General features: G+C 37.0%; 1 protein-coding gene across 2 annotated transcripts in view; it reads right to left on the bottom strand.

The window, feature by feature from the left end:
- Positions 1-673: 673 nt before the first annotated feature.
- The window catches only part of CNKSR3 (CNKSR family member 3), a 74,829-nt gene continuing 55,048 nt past the window's right edge, over positions 674-20,454 (bottom strand). For both annotated transcript variants that reach the window (XM_026680313.2, XM_087969858.1), the window contains 8 exons: positions 18,790-18,909; positions 16,516-16,575; positions 12,868-12,936; positions 11,329-11,475; positions 7,447-7,571; positions 4,965-5,173; positions 3,012-3,101; positions 674-1,703 (listed from right to left, as the gene is read on the bottom strand). In XM_026680313.2, the coding sequence (XP_026536098.1) occupies positions 1,405-1,703; positions 3,012-3,101; positions 4,965-5,173; positions 7,447-7,571; positions 11,329-11,475; positions 12,868-12,936; positions 16,516-16,575; positions 18,790-18,909 (1,119 nt within the window). In that variant the 3' untranslated portion in view covers positions 674-1,404. The remainder of the gene's footprint in view (positions 1,704-3,011; positions 3,102-4,964; positions 5,174-7,446; positions 7,572-11,328; positions 11,476-12,867; positions 12,937-16,515; positions 16,576-18,789; positions 18,910-20,454) is intronic.

The following is a 20,454-nucleotide window of genomic DNA, read 5'->3' as shown; positions in this document are numbered from 1 at the left end:
TACAACCTGTGGAAGTCAATCCAATATTTGGAAGCAATGTAAAATCTGCCCTTTTCTTTTTCATTGCAAATAGTACACCCCTAAAGAGGGGTTTTTTTTCTGAGTAAATGACAAATATAATAACAAATCTAATAACCTTCACAGCTGTCATGAAATCATCTAAATGAGTTAGTTAAGTGAGTTAAGGTAACAATAGGTTCATACTCATTAGTAATCATAACTAAGGGAGTAAACCCTGAATGACCTCTAAATCCAAATAAATAAACTTCAAGAGAAAAATACAGTACAATGTCATGTTTAAATTATTTTAAAAATGAACGCTCTTTGTGAAACTATACCAATACTCTTTTCTTCATTTAAAAAAAAACACACATTCTTAGTGGTTTTGCAAATACTTTCTTTCCATAAATGGTTTCCATTCCAACCCAATGCTATGGAAATAATTGGGACAGACACGATTTTTTTTTCCTACCAGTGTTTTAACATAACAAACTGTTTTAACAACATTGTCATTTATCAGAACTCAATTTTTATAACACAAACAACATCAAACCAGTTCAACCTTGACCCACCATGATGCTCCAGAAGTCTGCAGGGTTGTTGTTGTTTTTAAAACACCACTTTGGTTAACAGCTATTCAGTCTTATTTTTTTTTTCCACAAGAAAAGATATATTCCTTTAGTTTTTACAATTGTCACTAAAAAGGCATATCCGTGGCATGTGGTGCCAATCTATGTCAAGGGGATCAAGACTGCAGCAGAGTTAAGGCAAGGATAAATCAGCGGCACTGAGGTTTTAATAACTGGGATTGTACCCAAAACAGTGATATTTGTGGTGAACCAGAAGAACTGAAGGAAGCCTTCCCTTTCCTTAGAGCTGTGTTTTCCGCAGGCACTTGTAAGTTGCATAGTTTTGAAGCAGAATGACACCTTCTCATTTCCACTTCCTTGGTCAGAATTGTAGCTTAGAGGGTTTTCTCTCAGTGCTACAAAGCCTCCACATCTGAGTAGCTGCATAGCATCTGAGTAAATGAAAGGCCATCTGACCTTAGGCCAAAGCCTAGAATCCATTGATTTCACATTAGCAGTGATTTCTGAAGTCCTTGAGCTAGACTGTTTTCTCTGGAGGTCTATGTGGAAGTTCTCTTCATAGGCAGTTTAAAAAAACAACATATTGAGATCTCCTCTGCCTCTCCATTGACTCCCTGTCCCCTCGCCCAGCCCTACCAGTGAATCTGAGATAGCAACATCAGGAAAAAGAAGGATTCTCTGAAAGGGGGCAGGGAGGGGGGAAATAAAAGACATAGCCCACTAAATAACTCTTTAGGAAATAGAGATCCCTCTGACTGGAGAGTAAAAGAAGGCACTTGGTGAGACATTCAGCCACTTTCCATCCACAATCTACTCAATGAGTCAATAACCTCAACCTTGTGATCCAGCTAACCAGCAAAGAGGGTTCTGTGGAGGAAGATTTTGTGGACGTGGTGACAGGCGGCCTTTTAGCAGCATCCTCCTGGAAAGGGATGGTTGCGCTGTTGTGAAGATCCACATTAACGAAACACCTGCTTCCCCTGATGTAGTCGGCGCCTTTTACTATCTGTTTATCCGCTACTGGTCTGGGAAACGGATGCGGCAAAGGGGAGTTTTCTTCAATGATGGGTGGGATTCTTTCATTGCTGAAGTATCGGCAGAGGGCGTTTTCAGCTGGAAAACCAAGCAGGAAAGTCTTATAAGAATTTGCATTCAGAAACTCTGCAGAGACTAAGGTGGTAAAAATGATTTTTCCCCCCCCTGTCTGTTGTACAGAAGGAATATAATCTGAACTGGCCTCCACGTCTTTTTTTTTATACTGACATTCTTTTTCTTAATCTGCTAAAACCTGAATCTTAACCATCGGAAACAGCACCGGCCCAAATTTAAATTAATGAGTAAAGTTTCTACTTTAGGAATTAATAAACTATACATAAATGCATTCATCCTTAAAATCCCATTGTTGTTTCTTTTAGGAAAGAAAATAAACTTAGTAAGAGACAAACTGAAACACATGAATTGCAAGGGAAATGTTTAATTCCTCAGTCTTTCTTTTGGAACTCTATTACCATGCTATCTCCATATCTTTTCCTTCTAAACAAGCTTCTGAATCACAGCAAACTGAGATTGCTTCAAAATCTGACACAGATACAGTGATGTAATGATGCAAACTGCACACTTGCATCCTAATGTTTGCTGCAAGCATGCACTCACTTTCTGCATCATGATGCATGTTTTGGACCTGACACACACAAATATATACATACATCCTTTGCAAACACCAATGCTCTGACAAGCTCTAGGCGACATACATTTTCCTCTTTTGGTCCAGTACTTAAGATTTGCTAGCTGCGAGCACTTTAAACAGTATTTTAGCAACAATTGAATGTCCCAACTCAGTATTCATCTTAAATGAAAAATTAAAACCGGTGTTTGTACAGAAGTCCACAATTTCTGCTAGGCTAAGGGCCACAATATGGGTGACATCAAACTATATTGTGATTTCATTTACGCTTCATTAAAATGAAACATAGGTCTTGATGTGATTACTCTCCAATCAAGCATTTCATAATTTCCTCAAGCTATCGCATTAAACATTAAAATTTGGCAAGCATTTCCAGAGGTGCCTGATGTATACACCCAGGGCTTTCTGGAGCCACAGGCAGCCAGGGTTGTGCACTTTTACTCTCAGCATAATAACAGGTTATTACATTAATATCTGGAGTACAAAGTATCATCGAAAGCACCTCTCCTATTAGATTAACATAACATAAACTAAGAGTCAATATTGCTTTGACATTTGCTATAAGAATGTCTAGTTTGCTGACCCCAGGGAGGCTATCTGATTAAATAAATAAATATGATGCTTGTTCCTCTCCGCTTGGCAAATGCACAGTTGGAAAACTAACATTAAACTGCAACCTGGACCATGGACAGACATTCTCGTTGGGAAAAGCAATTGAACTTCAACAAATTCCTTACCTTTTCTCCCCATCCCTCGTGGCTTAGAGAACGATTCTGCAGCTCCCGACCAATTTCCATCAGCAGGCATAGACAGTGGGCGAGGCTTTCCTAAAAACCACAGATAGAGTTACTGCAAAGCTATTAAGTTATGTGATCTCTAGGTTCTTGGTAGTTTCTTAGACTTTTAATTACTAGGCTAGGTAACATCATCAGTGCAAGAGGGGGATATTTTTGCCTTGATGATACAAGAACCCAACCCTTCAACCCTGAGCTACATACTCTCCTCCATGCGATCTATGTAATGGCAAGTATTGTGAGAAGACAATTTTAAACAAGTTCATCTAACGCCAGCAGCTCCCATCAAGATACCACTGGATTCTCACAAGCAAGGCATCTTTACTTCTTAATATCTAAAGCTAGACTCTTCAGTGTACGGAAGTTTAGGTTAATTAACAAAATTCATAGATATTGATTTACTAGTTATTAGTAATCTGCAGATGAACTGATAATTATTTTTCATTTATTACATTAATTTGTATGTTATCCTAGTTAGCCTACAGAAAATAATATAATACAAATATATTAAAAGCCATTATGTCTACCTGGTCCCTCAGGCAACAATTCCCATATTTGAAAAATCCCATGCATTTATCCCATGCAACTCAAAGTGAAATGAGTGATTTTATACATACAGAAAAATCTAGTTAATATATCAGACCAATCTGCAGGAGAGTCTTCCAGTTTGTTCTTTATCCAACAGGGAGCAAATAACCTTAAACAGAGCCATTGAATGAATTTCTCTATACACACAAGTTAAGTGTGGAGAAGTATGACTTTCACCACTCTTATCACCACAGCCTAGACCCATGTTGGTGAACCTATGGCACATGTGCCAGAAATGGCATGCAGAGCCACTTCTGCTGACACAGGAGAGCTTGCCCGGAAGAGTCCCACTGCACATGCGCGCACGCCACTGCCGCCCGACAGTTGATTATCAGGTATTTGGTGCGCATGCACGGGGGATTGTGCGAGAGATGCGCACACGTGCTCAGAGATGTGCAGCGCACACAGAGGATCACGTGCATGCAAAGATGCATGGTGTGGAGGGATTGCGCACATGTGCAGATGCATGGCGCATGGGTGGAATCACGCGCACATGTGCAGATATGTGGGGCATATGGGGGGTCATGTGCACATGCGCAGGGGGCGTGGGGGCCCCCAGCACGCATTACCTTCTGGGTGCTGGCATGTGAGCGCAATTATTGGCATGGGACCCGAAAAAGGTTAGCCACCACTGGCCTAGACCTAAACAGGGGCATCCACTTGTATTCAATTATTTTCATTCTTCACCTTCTGCCATCATGACTGTATGTCTCCCTGTGGTTGTTCTGTTTCCCACAATTCTTTGGTAAGCCACTCATTCCACTCTATCTCCACATTCCTGGACTTGTGTGGCACAACTATCTTCTGAGATGGGTAAAACAGGGACCCAGATTGTTAAGGGCAATATGCTGATTCTGTAAACTGCTCAGAGAGGTCTGTAAAGCACTGTCAAGCAGTATATAAGTCTATTAAAGGATCCAGGCACCCGAGATGGACCACCTTAATTGATCTACTTTTGTCTCTTTGGCAGAGGGTAAGAATGGAACTAATTCTTTTGAGTTAAATTTCAGCAGCACAAGAGGGTTCTACTTGCAGATCTATTCAAAAACTGTCTAATAGGTTCAATGGGAATTGATACCGTGTCAGTGAGTATAAGACTGCAAATGAAAAATGATAAATTGCAGATACATAACTGAGCTTATACTTTAAAAACCTTTTATGTATTTTTCACAATACAGCATTTCCATCAGTTACAGATTCGCTAAGTTTTAGTCTTCTAGAAAGGAAGGGTTTTTAAAGACTTTTTAAAAAGGTGGGAGTTAACTCTCAGAATAAGAAAAACCAAATATAGGTTCAGAGTTTTCTCACCGAAAGATGGAGTTTTCTCCCTCATCTTCGCTAGTGGAATATTTGTTTCTCTGGGATAGGCAGGCAACGGATCAGAATCTATCAGAGTAAACCTTCGTCTTCTACACTCCTGATCAAGGAAAGAATTGGGAGATTCTGCACCTTTAGAACCAGAGAGAGGCTGCCTAGGTTTATTGCCTCCTCCATAAATGAAGTTCCCCTTCTCGTCCCTGAAAAGATATTAGATTCAATTAGCAACATAAACAAAGGGCCTGCAACCCTGAACCCTGAGCAATTCTAATGCTATTCAGTTGCCACCTGAGAGATACTGAAAAGAGTAAACAAAGAAGGAAAACAAAAGGAACTTGGACAGAGTTCATATGTGTGCTGCAGTTGCAGGGAAAAGTAGAAAATGTGGGACAGCCCCAGAATTACATTTTCTTCTTTTCTGTTTTCTTTATAAAGTCCCTAGCTTTTGCGGTGCAAGCAACAGCATGTTTAAAGATAACTCAAGATATTATCACATAGTACTCAGACAGGCGGCTGAATAAATCTCAGTGATCAGAAGAATGGACTAAGTATTCTGCAATTCAATTGCCCTTCCCTAATATTGGCGGCAACTCAATAAATCATGCAAGAGACCTGATTCATAGTTTTTTCAATAAATTACACAATGAGAATCTATGTATCATTTCCTAATCTATACCGAGCAGAAGGACTCAATTTTTACCTTCCTTTAGTATTCTATTAATGTTATATTAGATTTTTTTAAAACAAGGGAATTACTGATTAGTACTCCTGTCAAGTATTACAAGGATCTTTTTTAAAAAAAACATTTATTCTTTCTATAGGAAGAAATGCTGTGCACTTTTCCATCAGTGTCTTCAAGGTGGCTTACTTTTTCTTTTTGCAATATGTAAAAAAACCCACCAGTATTCAAAACCAATTAAAATGACATCCCAAGCAAATTCAAGTAATAAATATAAAGTTGAAAAAGAAAGACAGAATGATTGGTTATCAAAAGTGGGAAAGAATGAAGCAGTTTCAACAAATCATTTAGAGATGTCATAGAACTAATCCGCAAGATTGATTCTGACATCTTACATTTATTTTAAGTTACTGCTGAATATCTTGGTGAGAATATCCATATCCAGAGAAAAGCAATACTTAAAGAGTAATTTGCTTCTGGGGACATAAATGATTGAACTAGGCCCTCCCCTCATATGACAGAAATGTATTTGACAAATCTCCGAAAGTAGAATCTGAATGGAGTGTTCAACATGTAGATTTTTTCTCCAAAACAAAAGATTCCAATTGAAGCTTTTATCATGTTGTGCATGAATATGGTGCTTAATGTAAGTCTCCACATTAACATCAGAAAACAATTATCCCTTTGCACTTTTAGTGACTTTGGCATGACTATTTTGGCTCCCAATTCACCATCTTAGCATACAGCATTCTGTATCTCAGAGGCATCTGGAAGGCAAGTGATCAGTAAGTTAAGATGGCAGGCACCCCTGTGTGATCCAAGTTCCACCCCCAGAATAGAAGTGGGACCTTCTGACAGTCTTCCCAGTAAATTGGACAGGAAACACTACCTGAGGATTTAATTCTACTTTATTGTAAGGCTACATTGACAGAATCCGAAGTACAAACTACCCACTGCTACTTTTAACTGTTTGATCCATTAGACTGGATTCTTCCTAATTTTTTCTGACCATTAAGCTACTGGGGGCTCCTCCCTTTCTTGTCTGATTATTTCCTAGGCAAGACTTCTTCCCCCTTGGTTCCTCAAGGTCATCCACACATTCCACCATGCCATCTCTTCTGCAATCAAGCTCACATCTTGGCTTTCTGACATGCCCCAAGAATGCCCTTCCTGTTTTTTCTTTCTTCTGAAAAACAAAACCAAAGCTAACTCTAAAGGTAAACTATTTAAAACATTTATGAGTGAAGTGATGCACAGACATTTGCATCTCTTTTTATTTGCACATGCTTTTTTTTATTTGAGTATAAATAAACGTGACCTCCACTAACATCTACTGCAATCAGGCCACTGCAAATGCTCATGTCCGTTGAGCCTTGATGAGACAACTTACACAATTTCAGCTGCTTAAAGTTATTTCAGCACACCAACTTGGATTCGAAAGCTTTAGAGGCACAACCATTTAGAAAATAAAAATAAAAATGTCTCGCGCTAGACATGAACTTTTTAGGAAGCGGAGATACATCTTGGACAGAATTTAAGAATTTTGCCAAGCTCTAGTCCTAACCAAATGATACATCTTCTATTAAAGATTTTCTAGGAATTTCTCTTTGTAGCACAAAACTGTGCTATAATTCTACTGAAAAAAACTTTTTCAGCCGACAGAAAATAACACTGCCGTACATTTAGGAGCTCAAAAACTGTAGGAAGCACAAAGTAATTCATCTGGAGAATGAATGCAAAACAGCCAGATAATAATGAGCAGCTCTTTGAAGTAATATGTAGCTGCTGGCATACCGAGGTGCATAGGGAACAGCTGGTGGTGGAGGTATGTAAAGATCCAGAATGGCTGGTTTCTCTTTCTTTAGTGATGTCTCCTTGGTGTTTTCCGATGACTGAGCTGTAGCTGGGTGTAGGCTGGTCTACAGGGAGAAGATACAACAGTGCTCAAGTAATTTTAAAACTACAAAATGCAGTCAGGCCAGTTCCTCTACCATATGCTTACATTATTCTTCATTTCCTATTTTTATCTGGTTCACTGGAAACTGGAAACAGTGATTTCTTCAAATACTTTATTTTAGGATAATTATTATTGGAATTTTATCATATGCTAACTGTCTATCTAGGAGTGTTGACAATAAGAACATGTACAGTACAATATTTTAAAAATAAATACCCCCCCCCCCCCACCCACGCACACACAGGTGCCTTTCCTTTTTTGTGTTCTATCATATTCGACTTAAATTTAGCCAAAGTCTTTAAGCCAGGTGTGTCAAACCTGTGGCATCATGTATCGTGACTTTTTTTCCTTCGCTAAAACGGGGTTGGGTGTGACCAGTGCATGATGCATCCGGGCCTTGAGTTTGACACCCCTGCTTTAAGCCAAACAGAAGTACAGAAGCAGTTTTAGGAATTGCTGTTTTATACAGATCTGCTTTAAAACATTAGGCACAAATTAAGAATTAAGCAACGGGCAGAAGTTCAGGTTCTACCCTGCTAGAGACAGATGCTATCTGTGGATGGTTTAAGATTTTTTATCAACATGGAAGCCATTTCCCCATGTGATCTCTCCCCAAACCTCCTCAAGCATTCAAGTAATTAATCTCATAGGGTGATTCAGTTAGACTCTAAGTATTTCTTCTACATATGGTTCAGATCTTAAATAACTTGCAGAAGAATATAGATTTTGTTCCATTTATAGCCTTGTTATTGTAAAAGAAAAGAAAATACTGTATTTTAATTTTTAAGACAGTTAACAAGCAATTTCCTCCATGGATTCTTTCTTAAGAGTTATTGAATTCCTCCTTCCCGTCATTATCTGCTTAGACCCCAAAGAAATTCTCTTTGAAAAGATTTTAATCCACATATCTTCCACACCCTTTTTCCCTCCCAGGTTTCACAATGCCTCCAATTTTGCTAATATCAGCAACTGGCACTTCAAGGGGAAACAGCATAATTCAGATAGGCTATAAAGATTAATCTTTGACAAAGACAATATTTGATCACAGTTTTTCTACTCTGCAACTAACCATGGTTATTTCCTGAATTCAACTTTTCCAAAGGAGTATAAACAATTCAGCTCAAATAGCCTTTTAGTTATCCACCCCAGTTAAGAATGTCCTGGGAATCGAGGAAAAAAATTATTCTTCCCTATTCTTTTATTTCTTTTGCGTAAGTAAAAGATGACTATAAAAGGAGATTTCACAAATTCAATTTAAAAAAAAAAATTGGCTGAAAAACTATTTTGAGAAAATCAGTTGTTATGACCTACAAATTATTAAATTAGTTTTTGATATTATTTATTATTTATTGATATTGTTATTTTATTTATATACTTGCTACTAATGATACTAATATATCTCAGTACATTTCAGAGCTTTTCACTGGCTCTCTATTGGAGACAAAACCTAGTTTGAATGATGAAAGTTTTTTCTTTGGAGCCCTTTGATCATAAACTCCTTGGATTTGACTGCCCTTATTTCTTCCCACAATGCAGTATGTTCTTTATATTCACCTTCTTTCAGTTCCTCTTTCAAAGGTCAAGGTTTTCAAGTTTTAGTTTTTTAATGACCTGGCCCTGCAAGTTTGTAAATCAGTATCTTCTCTTTCTCTGTTCCTGTAGAAATGTGATGTTTAAAGGTATTTAAACCACCCCCTTTAAAAAAAAAAAGATTAGTCAGGTTAAGATTTGGCTCTTCTATCCTATTATTACTTCGTTGACAGTTCTAGGTTAACATCTGCTTTAAATTAGTATTGATGTATATCAGATTGGCCTAACTCTGTTTGCCTGAGGTCGTGGCTATGTTCCCAGGTTGGATCAGAATATCTGTTGGTCCCCATGAATTAATTTTATTTAAATATGTACCTTAAATGAGTATTGATGGTTGGGTTTTATCTCAGCTGCTTGTATATATATTTATTTTGCATTTTTTGTTGATTTTCTTGCTGTTTTTTTTTAGAATTGTTATTAGCCACCCAGATTTGTTTAAAATGGACAATTACATTAACTAAATAAATACTTCATCTTATCTCAAGGAACTGCTTCAGTGTACTGATTTTGCCTTAGTTATCTTAGAATTAGCATCTATTTACTAGGTTTTGAGCTAATTTGAGTGGGTTGATTTGTATTTACTATATTGTATTTTTTATACTGATTTTTTTAAAACATGTGTAATAAATCATCTTCTTAGTTTAATTGAAAAATTCTTTATGAACTAATAATGCTCTAAAACAGGGATCTCCAAACTTGGCGACTTTAAGACTTGTGAACTTCAACTCCCAGAATTCCCTAGGCTGGCTGGGAAATTCTGGGAGTTGAAGTCCACAAGTCTTAAAGTCGCCAAGTTTGAGGACCCCTGCTCTAAAATGTTTCAATCTCAGAGACTGCTTCATTTCCACATCCCATTATAATCTATAACAAACAAATAAGTATACATTTTTAAGTGTGCTTTTATTAGAATTGACTCCTTTTTTTCCTTTTATTTTCTGAGATCAAAGTTGAAGCATTTTAAGTGGTTCCAAAGGAAATAGGGGAAGAGAGATATAAGCAATTCAAAACTGTGTTATGCAGGACAGTCCTTCCTGCAGGAATGTATGTAGATGAAAGACCACTGGGTCAAATGCCAGTGATTAAAAAATAAAAAAACCCAATCCTCAAAACTGTATACGGAAAACTGGAATATAAGAATCACTGCTAATCTAAAATCTTAGTTTCTGACATCTAATTTTTCATGTTCTGAGAAGCTATTTTTTATTTTGTTTTGTTTTTAAAGTAAAGATCACCAGATATCAAACAACTTCAACCAGTAGGAATATCAAAAAGAACAATTCAATAAGGACTCTATCAAGTGCTTATTTTGCATGTTTAAACAGATCGCTTTTTTGTAAGTTTGGAATAAGGTAACGTGAACAAAAAAGAGTATATTTTTTTTCAGTATGAAACTGTATTTATGACATTTCTATCCCACCCTAGCTTTGTAAAACACAAGGTAGTTTGCATAATAGCAAAATATAATTAAAAAGTTCTGTCACACATGACCAATTATGGAGCAAAATATGTGTGTGTGTGTGTGTGTGTGTGTGTGTATTCTGAGGTTTTCGCGGGTATTTGTATGCGGATCTTTGGTTATTCGGGTTTTCTCCCGCTTAAAATTGGAAGTATCTAGGCGACGTTTCGATGAAGTCTCATTCATCATCTTCAGCTTTGTGCTTCTCGAGGTAATGTGAGCTTGCAGCTGCTTCTTCCTTTTAACTGCTAGTGGGAGTGTGACTTGATTGGGTGGGGGCTTGGCTGTGTTCTGATTGGCTGGGGGTGTGTTCTCATTGGTTGGGGGTTGGCTGTGTTCTGATTGGTTGGGGGTTTGCTGTGTTCTGATTGGCTGGGGGTGTGTTCTGTTCAGGTGGGGGCTTGGTTGTGCTCAGGTTAGTCTTTGTTGCCGGGGGATTTGAGCTGATGAGCTGTGATCCTGTTGTTTGGCTTCGCGTTTGTGCCACATCATGAAGATGTGGCACGACCACGAACATGAAGCCTATAATGACGTGGGAAAATACCCGAACAAAGCTGAATACCATTCATGTAAGTACCCGCGAAAACTTAAGAAAACAAATATATAAATATAAATATAAATAATATAAATAAATGTCAAGGGGAAACAAAAACTTGGTATAACTTCATATTACCTGTACAAGTGGTGGTTTCCACCTCAGATTTTTAAGTGGTGCGGGGGTAAAATTAAAAGAGCCTGTATGGCGCTTCTTTACTAGGAGAGTAACACCAGAAGGATTCTCACGGAGCTTCCTTACGAGATTCTTCAACTGCCATCCCACCTTTTAAATACACAACATATAAATTGTTTCATTAAATCCAATTTAAGAAACGAATTTAAAATAAGGGCATCTTCAACACATCAGAAGAAAGTCAAAATGTTTCCCATTGCTATGGGGTTTTTTGGCATGCTTTCAACAGTGTAAGTGCAAAGTCTCAATGGATACAGTCTTCTTCTTTGAGATGAAACAGTTATGGACAAATAGGATATCGCTAGTCTTAGCTATACTGTCTCTGTGAACCCCGTGGGTGTCAAATGTTGAATGGCTTTAGAGGAAGATCCGTTGTGGAACAAATAATATATCTATGGGGTCTATATCAACCCAAGTAGGTAGATATGATTAATTCCTGTGGAAGATGAAGCGTTCCACCAATAAACACTCTCCAATTTTCCTGAGGATATTAAATCTTTTTCTCTTAAAAGACTACCTCCAATAGTTCTATAAGCATTCGGGCTATTTGGACATTTTCAGAAGCAAAAAATGAGCCCATACAAGAAAAAAGTAGATTTTAATTTTGCCTTCTAGTAGCCATATCATCTTCATTTTTCTTTTTCTGGTAGAGGCTATGATTACTGTTAGGCTAGGGAAAGCAAATAATAAACAGGGAACAATTCCTCCTATCCTAGGGCAAAGGAGAAATAACGATGGGGATGATGATGGCAATTAAACCTGAATACAATTTCAAAATGGAAATTGCCGACCAAATTCCTTTTCTTCCAAAGCCCTCTGTGTACCCTTGGTTATAATGGAAAGGCACAAAGTCTCTTTTGCTTTACTGGCCAAGAATATAATGTTTAGTGTTTGTGCTGCGTGACTATATTGCTCAAAATGTTGTAGTCTGGCAGACAACATCTCTAGCTTGCAACTGGCAGAGCCACAAAAATCACATACAGCAGAGAGAAACTGTAAAGGGATGAATAGGAATCTTTTCTTTGAAGTGGAAATATTTCTCTTAATAAAATGCTAATTCTCCTAAATAGAAATATATTTATAAAAATTTATCATTTACTATTCATCATAATTGGAATGATTTGTAATTGTAAAGATGCCAGAGGCTGCATTTATGAACATTTACACATTGCTTACATGATGATCTTAGACATTTCACTTGGATAAAGTCATATGAAATGTTCCCAGCAGCCAACATTCAAGATGAATAGTATTCCTCTAAGTATCTCTAATTTTTTTAAATAAGAACCAACTATTCAAACCTGTCTTTTTCTTAAAACCAAAGTGGTTTTTGACATTTCATTCTTTAACAGATGGTTTTGCAACTAAATGCATTAAGATAAAACAGTGTTTCAGTATAAAATAAAAATAAAGGAATACAATAGTAAATTTTGGTTCTAAGTGGTATCTTTTGAACCAATTTTGCTGTGGTCGTCTACTTACCACTGTCTGGCGATTCACCTGAATCACTTCGTCCCCAGCATGGATTTTCTGAGACCGATCAGCAGGAGACTACATAGTATAAAAACAAAGCGAACAAATACTTCTAATTTAAAAACGTTCAGATGGCATTTAATTTAAAATTTAATTTAATTTAAAAACGTTCCTTGGCAGAAAAGCTATATAAATGGAAATGTCTGTAGTGTTTCTGTGTGAGCTATAGCTGTCTCCTCCAAAGGCAAGCTCCCTACAACTAACTAGTCATTAAATAACTAGCCAATTGTTCAAAACCAAAAAGGACTTTTCTTACACTGAGCCAAAGGTTAGCAATTGAACAGGGAAAAAGAGGAGGGAAGTCATTTCAGTCTGCAGAATTCTTTTTCTACTTCTCTAATAAGACACCTGAAACTTAATTAGGCATCTCCAACAGAGGGAATGAAGCCGCTTGTCTCAATTCCCGACAATATACAACCTGAAAGAGAGAAGTGTTAAAAACTTTGATAGTCCAGATATCCTAAGAAAAGAGGTGAATTATTTGATTCTCTATTAGCAGGCAGCTTTGGAGTCAATCAACATCTCACGCTGATGGAAAATAGTTTTTACTGAAGAAACAAAGAGGGAAATCATTCCCGAACTCCTTTATGTGCCTTTAAAGTCTGCTGCAGAGAGGCTCCCATCAGGGTATGGGGATGAAGAGGAAAAAGTTCTGCTGTTCTGGCAAAGTTAGTAAGAGAATTAGGAGAAATTTTTGCTCAGTTCTACACTACAAGGAAAGCAGTACTGCGGTCTTTGTTTAAAATGGCTCTGTGGCTGCAAATCTGGCCCAGTGATTCTCTTGACAGTTCACATCATAGAATAAAACGGTCCTGAGTTGACCCATGTGACTCAAAATCAGCTGGAACAAATGGCTCATTTCCCTTGTTCCCTTATCAGGTGCAATGCAGGGCAAGACAATCCCCTTAGGGCCACCTGAGATGGAAAAATCTGACTAGGAAATAGATCTCCCACTGTCATCGGACTGATCTAAGGCATCCCTATCTTTCACATCAGCATTAAGAGGCAAAACTATACATGCTGCATTTTCACAAATGGAAGCTCTGGCGAAAGAGAGGAGATACACTGGGGAACATACAGACTCCAAGATAACTTCCTTTTCTTAGTAACCACATTCCTTTGAGGGACTTAGCTAATCTCTCTCTGAACAGACAATTGTAGACGTTGCGTTTCCAAATCCCATTCTTTCTGAATTGAGAATTTGTTAATAAACAAAAGGGTGCGGGAGCACACTCAGCTTTTATCACCAGGATTTGGAAAGTGACTGAAAAGTTTTGTTTAGGTCAAAACATTCCCACCAAAAGCAGGAAATCAAAAGTCATTAAAAAAACAACTTGGAAATCCCATCACCTGACAGGAATTGGACACATTTCTCCAAGGCATGAAGAGCTGCTATGCCAGAGATGCAGCTGGATAGATACCAAATGACAGGAAGCCACCAGAGGCAAGGCGCTGTCATTATACTGCTACAAAGAAGGGAAAGGACGCTTATCTTAGCAACATGATTTCTCAGCAGAGATCTGGAAACCCAAGAAAAGAAAGTTACATGCTTGGGAACGCCGACTAAGGTTCCTAGCACTGAGTCCTTTCAAACAGAAAGCATAACAACAGTACATCTAAAAAAAACCAGTTTGGCATGGTTAGGAGAAAGATTTGAACATATGCATTGCTTCGGCATTTTAAATGTTTGGGATAGGAGGCAAAATGACCAATGGCCACACTGACTGGGGAGGATGGGGATTGTAATCCAATTCTATATATGCAGGTCAATGGGACAGGACAGGGTATAGAAGAGAATCACAATCTTTCTGTTCAGGCAAAACTGGAACTGGAGCTCATAATTAGTTTCCCCACCCATTACATATATTTCCATGACTTTTCCTTTTTAATTCCAGAGGCGCTTTGCATTTAAAGAATGTTTTCAGAAGGAAGAGAGTGCACTACCAGCAGGATATTTAGACTGGGCATAGAAGAGTCCAAAGCTTCCTGGGAATCAAAGGAACTTATTAAAATAAGAGAAAGAGAGTTCTTTAAATGCAAAGCGCCTCTGGAATTGAAAAGGAAAAGTCGTGGAGATATATGTAATGGGTGGGGAAACTAATTATGAGTTCCAGTTCCAGTTTTGCCTGAACAGAAAGATTGTGATTCTCTTCTATACCCTGTCCTGTCCCATTGACCTGCATATATAGAATTGGATTACAATCCCCATTCTCCCTAGTCAGTGTGGCCATTGGTCATTTTGCCTCCTATCCCAAACATTTACACTCTGAGCATTTTGCTCATTCTGGGAATTCCAGTCCCAAGTATCATTTAGAAACACTTTTACTAATTTGCATACAGAAAACTGAACTAAAGGGTGGATATCGAACAAATATCATGCACATACTAAATTACCACTGTAAGCAATAAGATAATGATATTATGAAACCAAAATAAATGAAAATATAACAAGAATTTGCTTTCTATCCCATTTTTGCCACTTTTGGGAGGAGAAATGGCAATTTGAAAACAGTGGAGCTGATGACTGCAATGGACTGAAGATCCAATAATGGACCAGTTCTTCAGGATTCTGTTGTCCACAAGTACTCCAGATGATGGTGGTCTCCAGCAGCTTTAGAGCTTTAGATGAGGGATCCCAATCTTTGTCCAAACTGTGAGCCTTTATGATCATAGGGTTCAAATACTTCCTATCTTAACCAATTTTGGAAATCGCTTGTTAACTGCTTTTCAGATTTTATCAACCTTCAAATGGCAAGATTTACTATACCAAATGAGTTTCCTATACATACAAATTTAAGGACTTCATTTGGAAGACGATATGGAAAAGGAACACATTTTAAAGGATAGGATTGAGGCTGATTTGAAAGTGGATTTTAAAATGACTATGGGCTGTGGAAATGATGTAAGGAGACACTACACTGGATATACAAATGAAACAGACTGATGGCTTATCAGACTAAAAGAATGACCTGGATAACTTTCTTCTACTAGATTTACAAAAGAAACCTATTAAAATTTTTTAATTTTTTTTGTTAAGATGGGACAAGGAAAAAATGAAAAGAAATCAAGTTCAAGGACATTTCTGAGGGAGGATTAAGGATCAAGATTATTAAAAATAAAGAGAAGAAAAAGATAAATATTAAATAAAGTAAAAGGAAGAAATATAAAGTGTGTTTATTTGACCAAGATTAAAATAGATACGCTGTTATCTCTGGTGAACTTTAATGGACTTCTGCTGATCAGGACTGAATGTCAAGGTTTTAAAGATTTATGTATAAAGAGATGGAATATGGGGAAAAGAGAAGGTGATAATTTACTAAATATATAAATTGTTAAATAACTTACTAAAATTGTATGTGTATACACACACACATATATCTATATAAGGAAAAAGTTATTTCTTTATAGATTCCAATTTTTTATTTCTTTTCTATTCTTTTTCTTTTCTGCACTTTTTCCAGTTTCTATTAGTTCTTATCTTTTTAATTATAATATTTAATAAAACTACTATTTTAAAAAAGGTTTTGCCTTGGGTTCAACTTTATCACAAACAGTTTATGTTAATTTCCCTTTGATAAAGTCATTAAAAATACTTACATTTTCTGTTGTCCCAGTAACAACATGTAAACCATCATAAGTGGATTTTATGTACATTCCCTAAATTGAGAAATGGAAAGCATAAGAATAATTACAGCACATCCACAGTTATACCTCAAATGTTTTTCAGACAATTATTTCTGAGGAACAGCATGTCTGATAATACCATGCTGGAGCCTGCCCCAAACCAGTCCTGTTGAATTGTGTAAATAGAGTATAGTCTCCTTTTGGAGGGGGGGTGGGGGGGGAAAGGGGGGGAGAACCACCTCCTACCTATGGAGGTGAGAATCCAAACAAAAACCACTTAACACCAAGATACTCTAAATCAATCAAGAAGGAAAAGTAATCTCAATTTATTCCTTAGGAGAACATTACAAAGAGAACATTCTTGAATGGCTGAAGGGAACAATTGTTTATTTTCATCTTTAACATGGGGAATAAAAAGAAATCTCTATGTTTAGTCAAGGTTGCTTCATGTTTTATTTATCTATTTTTCACATTTTTGAATCACCCATCTCCCTCAGTGTCCCTCATGTTATTTTAGGATGGTATTGTTTTATTGAATCTGTGCTGGCAGTACTTACTCCTACTTTTGTTATTATTGATTGGAATTGGGCGGCCTTAGGTAATCTAATGAATAAATAAGCATAAAATTATATGTTTATAAAAGTTGTTAAATTTTGATTTATTATAACATACTGTATGCATTGCTTGTTATGCTCAAATTCACTTTGAATCATATATCAAAGCAGTATATAAATGTAAGTGATGAATAAATAAAATAAATATATCATATTTTGTATCTCAGTATTTAGATGAGGGACACAAAATGAGTGTGAGTCTCATGGGAATGGCTGAAAATCTTTAGTCTGAATATAGCCTAGAACAGCAGTCACCAACCGATGGGCCATGGCCCACTGGTGGTCTGTGAGAAAATTTTGGTGGGCCGCAGAGAAATGTCACCCTCAGAGCATCCCGCAAAGCAATTAATCCAAGCTGCGCAGGAACACAAGGCTACGCCGCTCACATGGCCCGCGGGAACCCTCCTTGCCCACTCACTCCTTACCCGGAAAACTTGCCTGCTAAGTTGCTATTTTTCCTTTTGTTTCTGACCATCAGCTGTTCTGCTGTGCCGGGAGATTTAAATTAGCTAGGAAGCAGGAAATGGTTGGATTTCTTGCTTTCTAGCTAGTCTTTAGATCTTTGGCTCTGCTTTTAAGCACAGCCAAACCTCCCTTAGGACTGAAGGTTCTATTATTCAGTGCAGACTCATGGCAAGCAAATTTTATGTGACAGACTCAGGTAGCTGATGGCAGACAGATCACTGAATGATTCTGTGAGCAACTCAATCTGCCTGCCTGCTTTGCCTGATTTTGGGTAAAAGTTGCTTCTTTTTGTATAAAAAATTCAATATTTATATAAATATTTATATTTACATACAAGCCATGCCCAGCCAGTCACATGACCACCAAGCCACACCCACAAATTAGGCCACGCCCACAGAACCAGTTAGTGGTCCCTGGGATTTAAAATTATGAGTTTGGTGGTCCCCGAGGTCCAAAAGGTTGGCGACCCCTGGCCTAGAAAACTCTTCAAAACATATATACATGCTGGTTATCAAATGTAGCTTTTTAAGATGTTTTTCGAAGCTAGAGCATAGACTACTCAGAGGTTCGTAATATAATTTTAATATAATTAGTCTTTAATATTAATAACACAATCCTCTTTTGATATTTACATTTTTAGCAATGACAAATCTTAATGGGACTCCATGACGTTTCAGGCCCAATACAAAGAAACCTGTTTTAAGTTAAAAGTTATAGGATACATCATGTGGGAATTCCCTACTGTTAAAGTCCTGGACATGAACAATTACAGCTTTTATATTTCGGACTGCAATGTAAACTGATTATTCAGATTAATAAAGAGGGTGCTTGCTGTCTCTCCCTCATCTCAATACTGTCATAGATAGGAATGATTCTGTCTCTCTTTCTCTATGTGTATTTGTGTAAGTGTGAGAGAGAGAAAGGTAAACAATGAAAGAGAAATGTCAAGGTAGTGGCCCACTTCTTTTCATATGTGCATACATGTTGTGGACAAGATGCATATAAAAAATGGGCAGGATTTCAATTGTGCGATTGTAGCCTCCATCTCGACTTTCTTTTTACCCTACCCGCTTTGGGAAAATAAAGTCGACTTTGTTACTTCAAATAAATTTTAAAGTGTAATAACTGGGAGCAGTTTAGAAGAGTAAGGAAATGCAAATCTTCTTACCAAGCCTTCCCCAGGTTTGATATTGTTTAGGTGGACTTCTTCCAGACAGGCACCCTGGCTCATCAACGGATCAGTTGTTGACCTGATTGTCTTGTCACAGATTCCATTCAAAACTTTAGACTAGAAAAGAATAAGAACATGCTTTACACATTATTTCAGGAGGTGGGGTGCTGATCTCATGTACTGCCCCTCCAATGAGCAAAATAACACCTAAATTAAGAATGTGTTAACATCATTACTTCAAGGAGGTGGGATGCTGGTGTCATGCATAGCCCCTCCAACAAAGAAATTAACAACCTAAATTAAGAATCACTTTAGTGCTAGTTCCAGATTCATAGGATACAGCATCTGCTCAAAGTTAACTTTCATTAGCTCCATTGGTAACAAAGCTGTGGTACTTTATTTCAAATTAAAAATTCTGTAGCCATGATTCCAGCTCTTTTTAATTTTGGACATAAATGATCCAAAATGGCTATAACTGTTTATCATTCACAAGTGTGCAAGACAGTAAATAACATTAAAGTAATATTATTAAATAATATTAAAGTAATATTATTAAATAATATTAAAGTAATATTATTAAATAATATTAAAAAATCTTACAATCCCAGAACAATCCTCTGGGACAAATGATAACATACAGGTTGAGTCCAATTAACCTGAAAATCCTGAATTAATCAGGAGATTCTCCTCTCCTGTATCTAAGTCAGCTTTCCCTTCCCTATGCCCATTGTACAGTACTGGAAATATCCAATCAGCAGGGATAACAGCTAGGAATTACTGGATTTGCAATCTCATCACATTTGGAGAAAAATCAAGTTAGATGAGAACGTTTTCCAAACGTTTGGTCACAAACATTAACCAAAAACCTGATTTTATCATCTAAAGAAAAAAAAAAGTTAGTCTAATTATCTTAGTAGTTATTAAATTGTACAATTTATTTCCTAAAATATGTCAAGAAAAATTCATTATTAAGCATGTAATATTTAAATAAAATTTAAATGTATTTCTGTTTGAGTTGGCAATGTTAATATTTAGGTTTTAACATTTATAGTATTTACTTATTTCAAAAATAATGAGATGATAAGTTGCCTTGGATTTCCAAATATGGATGCATATTTCAAATGAAAAGAACATTTTATTGCCTTGTTTGGAATCCCAAACATTTGGCTCGGAGATGTAAATTTAACGATACATACGGAGAGGGGGTGCAATCAAAATTAGAGCAAACTGAAGCTGATTTAGAAAGGCATTGAAGAACAAAGTCTTCCCATTGTGGAATTTTGCTATTGTGATCCCTGCTTCTCAGTTGCTATTTACTTTGCTTCAGCAGGATATTTACAGTATGAAATGGGGAGGAAAAATCAAACTTCTCTCTTCCATCAAATGCATAGTGTACAATTTAAAAAATATATATACAACCACAGATCATAATCACAGGGAAAATCTCTTCCCTTCCGTACTCTGTACATATATTGAATGGCTAAGGTATTCATATATGATTCTTTCCGCTAGACACATGCCTTTCCTTCTGAACTAAAAAGCTCTCCCAAATTAATGTGAGAAAATATTAACAGTCGTAGAATGCTCTATTAGGGATCTTTGATAAACAAATACCCCAAAAAAAGTGAAATATATAATAATACATATTTTGACAGTGGCCAG

The sequence above is a fragment of the Notechis scutatus genome, chromosome 1, assembly GCF_049901735.1.
Source record: "Notechis scutatus isolate UNSWTSFEM ecotype Mainland chromosome 1, rNotScu1.2, whole genome shotgun sequence".
In the NCBI taxonomy this organism is placed as follows: domain Eukaryota; kingdom Metazoa; phylum Chordata; class Lepidosauria; order Squamata; family Elapidae; genus Notechis; species Notechis scutatus.
This window is presented reverse-complemented; position numbering and strand designations above follow the sequence as displayed.